Source organism: Charadrius vociferus, unplaced genomic scaffold (assembly GCF_000708025.1).
Source record: "Charadrius vociferus isolate BGI_N301 unplaced genomic scaffold, ASM70802v2 scaffold906, whole genome shotgun sequence".
Classification (NCBI taxonomy): domain Eukaryota; kingdom Metazoa; phylum Chordata; class Aves; order Charadriiformes; family Charadriidae; genus Charadrius; species Charadrius vociferus.
In genome coordinates, this window is record NW_009648878.1 from 39,166 (window position 1) to 44,770 (window position 5,605).

A 5,605-nucleotide genomic window follows, 5' to 3' on the forward strand; every position below is an offset into this window, starting at 1 on the left:
TACATGCGTGTGGAGACACAGTGGTGTGTACTAGTGACAGTGGAGATGATGCAGAGGTAAAATCTGTCTCCAGTCCCTTTTCTGGCAATTTTGTACCCAATTAACCAAAACCATTAAACCATTGCATTAGCAGACCACACACTATCATGTCTGTGTAATTGAGGGAGTAAAATTCTTTTAAAAATTTCAGAAAACAAGTGAATGGCATGTTCTGAGCATTACCTAATTTTTAAACTGATTGTGCATTTTGCATCATGGGGGAATGAAGTCGATTCCTCTGAAAGTGAATTAGTTGTGGGTTTTTATGACTCAGCTGAAGGAAATGTGGTGTCCTTGTTGATGCTTGAACTTAGCAAAAACTACCAAGCAATTTACAAGTATACTCTTAAACAATTTCATATTTAAAGAATGAACAAAATCTTTCATAATTACTTACATCTCTTCCCCAGCCGTGCCTCTCACAAGGCATAGTAGAACCTGTTGTATTTTGCTCACCTGCAAACTCTATCATTGGATCCTAAAACTGTGAAGTCATGACTTAAATAAAGAGAGACAAACTTTACTAAAAGTGAGATGTAGTCCCCTCTATTTTTCCACTGTTCCTGACAAACACATTTTTCCCATAGATTACCAATCAAATAACAACACAGTTCTCTGATTAATTCTGCTAAAAAAAAAGAAAAAAGAGAAGATCTATTTCCTCCATGGTATAGATAACTTATTTCCTGTAACTGTGGGACCCTCTGTGTCCGTAGCCCCCGCAAAGCTTAGCCCTCGTGCCGCCCGTGGAAATAGCCACTAAATCCACACTCAAAGGCAAAACTCCTTTGCTCCCATTTCTTCTTTAGCCTGATCCTTACATTTTCTTCTCAGTGGAGCAACAAAACCACTGTTAAAGCTCCAATAGGGACTTTGTTGATCCTGGGAAAGAGAGAGAATAAACTGAAACCACTGTCGTTCAAAAAACAGTATTAAATGAGCTTTGCAAAGTTGTACTCAATTGAAACGTGCAGGGGACAGCCGCTCGGGTCTGGGCTGTACTTTAGTTACGGATAGCCACTCACTGAGGTCCTCTATCCCTGTTGTGGAGTGTGGTTTTGGTTTGCTGAACTGGCATGCGTAGCCCCAGTGCCTCACAGGAGGCTTGATGCGTGTGTAAGGTGTGTAACTGTTCCTTCCCCTGCCTTTATCTTGCACACTCTTCCTCAGACTGGGGAGCCTGATCACTGCCATCATCTTCAGAGGCTAATTCTGGAACCTGCAGTGAAAAATCAGTGGTGTTCCCCTACAACTCTGTTCTCACAAAGAGGGACCGAATGTTCTGTTGTTGTTCTTGCTTAACGATTAAAGAAGAGCAGACAGAGAAATCTTAAAGTCTGTGTTAATTCGCAGTAGTTCAAGGAGCCTAAAAGCAATTACATCCTTTGAAGAATCATTTGTAAGGTGATTCTCTGTTCCTCCGCGCCAGCAACAGGGGGTGGAAATCAGTTCAATCGCTCTACCAAATACTGATAACCAGTTACATTGGCCTTTAGATGGCATATGTGACCTGGGAGATACGAACTGGGTATCTGGCACTCGACACAGAGAGTTTGTAGAACTAAGTTAAGTAATCCGTTTTGCTATTTTGTATTGTTGTATCTGAGGCATGCTCTGACTAGGTCTTTTTGCATAACTCCCGTTGAACCTAATGGAAGCCATATGTACGAGGGAGAAAAAATGGACTCATAAAGAAATTTTCCTCATCTTAACACTGTCTTACTAGTGTTCTCTTTTGTCTCTAGGCACCTTAACAATGAACATGCATTGGATGACAGAAGCACTGCTCAGTGTCGGGTGCAAATGCAAGTGGGTCAGCAGTTAGAAATACAGGTTTGTTACATGGACGTATTATTCTATTACTTATTTACTATTAGCCTAAACTAAATTGGAAACACTTGCCTTAGTGACTCTAGCTTAAAGCCATGTGTTTCTCGCATGAAATTTGTTGATATTCATGAACAAGTGGGGTTTTTTACTTAAAGATTTTTCACATTATAAATTATGCAATAATTATCTAGCATCAGCATTGTCTGCAGTATTTTGCTTGAACTAAGACCCTAATGCCATTTGTCACGAATGAAAAATGCAGTCCCTGGAGTAGAGACTGGATCCAAGCCGTCTTCAGTTCTTGAAATGCTGGGTCGGGACCCCTCTTCTTTCTTCGCCTTCTGACCCAATGCTTGTCTATGCCGTACTGCAGGACAAAGGAGTAGCAGAGCATGTCTCCACCCGAAATGACTCCCAGCCTGATGGTGGGCATTTTTCTGCGAGCAGAAAGTGTAATGTCAGACCCACTCAGGGAAGTCCCCAGGGAGTCCTGCGGCTGGGACTGCAGCACTCGGGTGCCCTGTTCAGGCTCTTAACCATTAGAGGTCACCGCATGTATGTGAATGCTCCCTCCAGCTTGCAGAAGAAGTGCCGAGTACCCCTGGGGTCTCCCAGTATTGAGACTAAACTTGCCAGGCTACTGAGGCTGGGAGCAAACCTCGGCAGCCCCGGGATGACCATGCGGGACCCTTACACCATGCGGTCCCCTCCTGCCTGTACAGGAGTCATAGGAGGGCATTTCTCAGGAGTCCTGTCTCCTCTTAAGAAGGTGCGGAGGAGCCCAAGGGATGCAGAGAGGGACTGAGATTTTTTTCCCTGTTTATTGCCATATGTGGAGAAAGAAGGATAAACATCTTTCAGCTTTCTTGCCTTTTAGCATATTGTCTTACTGTTCTCATGCATGTAAGAATACTTGTTCTTCTTTCAGCCAAGGCGAACTGTTTGGGTCTTTTGTATTTTAATACTAGAAACCCAAAGCAATGAGACGAGTGTACAATAATGTCATTTATTGTCATTTATCTTAAAATGAAAGCTTTATAAACCCAGGCAAAGCTGCATTTTCGTTTACAAGATTTACAGGATAGTGTTAGCTTAATTTCTTTGTTAGGAATTTACGTCATGGCAAATAGCATGTCTCTGAAGTGTCACACACATAATATGGAGCCTAAGAAGAAACCTTTTTCCCACCCTCTGGCTCAAATGTTCTTTAATGAAAGATGCACTGACCAAATTATATCCAGCATACCCAAAATATCTGCAGCAAGACAGGGAGTTTCCTCTTCTTAAAATTACTTACAAGTTTCCTTAATCCAATCTTAGTCTACAGGTGTAACTCTTGAGCTGAATTCATGCAAGAAAGTATCAAAGAACTCTCCGTAAAATGGCAGCACTAAACACCAAGTGATTCTTGTTGCAATTGATGTTGTAATTGCGTTACAGATATCCAAAGCTATATCACTAGAATACAATTCCGAGCACTTCTTCTTGCAACCCAGCTTTGGAAAAAAAATTACTCTTTTCATGTTGTAAGATACATTTTCCTTTTTTATGTTCTGGTATCTTTATCAACAAGTTACATATTTCAAACACTTCCTCCTGTTTCTTTTTTTTTTTCAGATTTGGTAATTTTTTTGAGTCAGAAACTACAACTATTTACGTAGCATATGACTAGAAAATGGTATCAGATAGGAAATAGTACAGGTTTCAGTAACATGATGTTTTCTAAAGACAGTTTAAGGGCTTCTTAAGAATTGTTTACCATTTACAAAGGCTAGGCTGTAATGTAACAGTCCAAGTGAAGATTTAGCTTGCAGTGTGACCAATTATGCCATTTTTTGCTTTGTCTGACTGCTAGTGAAGTAAGGTCCATCAGTTGTAATGAGACCCAGTGCAGTGTCAATGCCGACTCGGTGGCAGAGTTCAGCGTTTCACACTGCCTGGGCTCTGTCACTCTATTGAATTAGATTGATGATGGCAGATTGCAGGGGGCACTAACTGGACCTCAGTGGGAAAGGATGAAGTGTGTAGACAATCCTGGCAGGCACTGTGCTTTGAGGACCCTTCACCCCTTCACAGCTGTTGGCACTAGTCCATTGCTAACAGTGTCCACAGGACTTTAAAGAGACACTATGGGCCTTCTAATTTATGGTCTTAGTAACTTGTTACAGTCGAGGCAACTGTGACCTCAATTCTCTTATTGACAAAAAGATGAAGTGTTATTTGTTTTCTCTGACCTTTTAACATATGAAAGGCTATAAAAGTTTTTGGGTGTTTTTTTTTTTCTTTCTTTCCCTGCCCAAAGTTGCATTTCCTCTCAGATAAGTTTCTACTGACATAGACTTTTATATGTAGGAATCATTACACCGAGACGAGCGCGATGATAAGATGTATCGCTGCAGTAAAATAGCTGTATCAGTCATTTCTAAAATGCTTCTGATCTCACTCTTTCTTAACAGCTTTCTAAAGAACGCGAACGTCTTCAAGCAATGATGACCCACTTGCACATGCGACCCTCGGAGCCCAAGCCATCTCCAAAACCTGTAAGTGCATATTGCTTTATAAACAGTAAATAGGTCTACGAATGTAGCAGACTAAGAAAATGAACAATTTAGTGACAGTTGGAAAACAATGAGTGTGATGAAAAATATGGCAATAAAATGAAGGTAAAATGCAATAGCTTGTCAAATTGTATGTTTCTTTAAAAGTAATGCTATCTTTTACAAAATCTATCCAATCTACACCATAGGTGACACTAAACAAAGTACACCTATAAGTGTCCAAATCATTGCCTTGAGACTGAAACTAGAGAGAATATCTTTTTGTGATAGATTTACAGATATTAAAAGGAAACCCACTTTGAAAGATTTGAAGTTCAGTGGACTCTGTGGCAGCAAAAAGTGAATGTAAAAAGAATCTAGGTACTTAGCAAATTTCTTAAATTACTTACGAGAGACACAAATAAACAATTTGTTATTCTTAAATGAACTAAAATGCTATTTTATGCAGCGAATTTAAACAACTGTAAACATGGGGGGTTTGCTCAGTTTCTGTCAAGACTGCAATGTTATGCCTCCACTGTCATGGTGTTGGGGTTGGTACGAGCACTGAAAAGTCACTTTTGCTCCCAGCGACTCCACGGCACTGCATCAGGCCCCAGTTTTGCAGCTGGATCTGCAGTCAGATCCAGAATCCATTAAACTGAACGTGGCTTCACATGAGCAAAAGTATCGGCTGATGCAGGTCCAGTTTCGTACTGTCAGGGTGTCAGGCATCATAGTACCTGCAATATACTATGCTTAGATACACTGCGCTTACAATAGAAGCTATGTGATACGTTAACTCTTCATTAATGTTAACCGTGACGGTAACCTTTGTACGTGCAATATGAAAAGGATACACCAGTACTTGAAGATGAAATGCAGGAGTATCGATGAAAATCTGTGCCTATCAAAGTCAGGAAATGTAGGCAAAAGGAACATAATCTGTTTTAAAGAGCACACTTGCATATCACGCCCAGTTAATGTCTACGTAGAAGGACAGCACACTCCGTCTCTTGTGTTTTCAGCTCCACGTACTTCAAAGAAAATCTTTGTTTGAGGGCACACTTTATAACCTGATGATGAATGAAGAAAGTGTTAGCGTTTCCTTAACCCCTGCCTTTGTGAGAGAAAATTTAGATGCATTATTTTTGCTTTGATTAGCCTAACTAAATTCTAATTTTTATTTTAGATTACCT

The 5,605-nt window shown here is 40.4% G+C and overlaps 1 protein-coding gene across 6 annotated transcripts in view; it reads left to right on the forward strand.

Moving 5' to 3' along the window:
- Positions 1-5,605, forward strand: part of FOXP2 (forkhead box P2) — a 66,779-nt gene that overhangs the window by 18,986 nt on the left and 42,188 nt on the right. For all 6 annotated transcript variants that reach the window (XM_009887070.1, XM_009887075.1, XM_009887071.1 and 3 more), the window contains exons 6-7: positions 1,785-1,872; positions 4,326-4,409. In XM_009887070.1, coding sequence (XP_009885372.1) covers positions 1,785-1,872; positions 4,326-4,409 — 172 coding nt within the window. The remainder of the gene's footprint in view (positions 1-1,784; positions 1,873-4,325; positions 4,410-5,605) is intronic.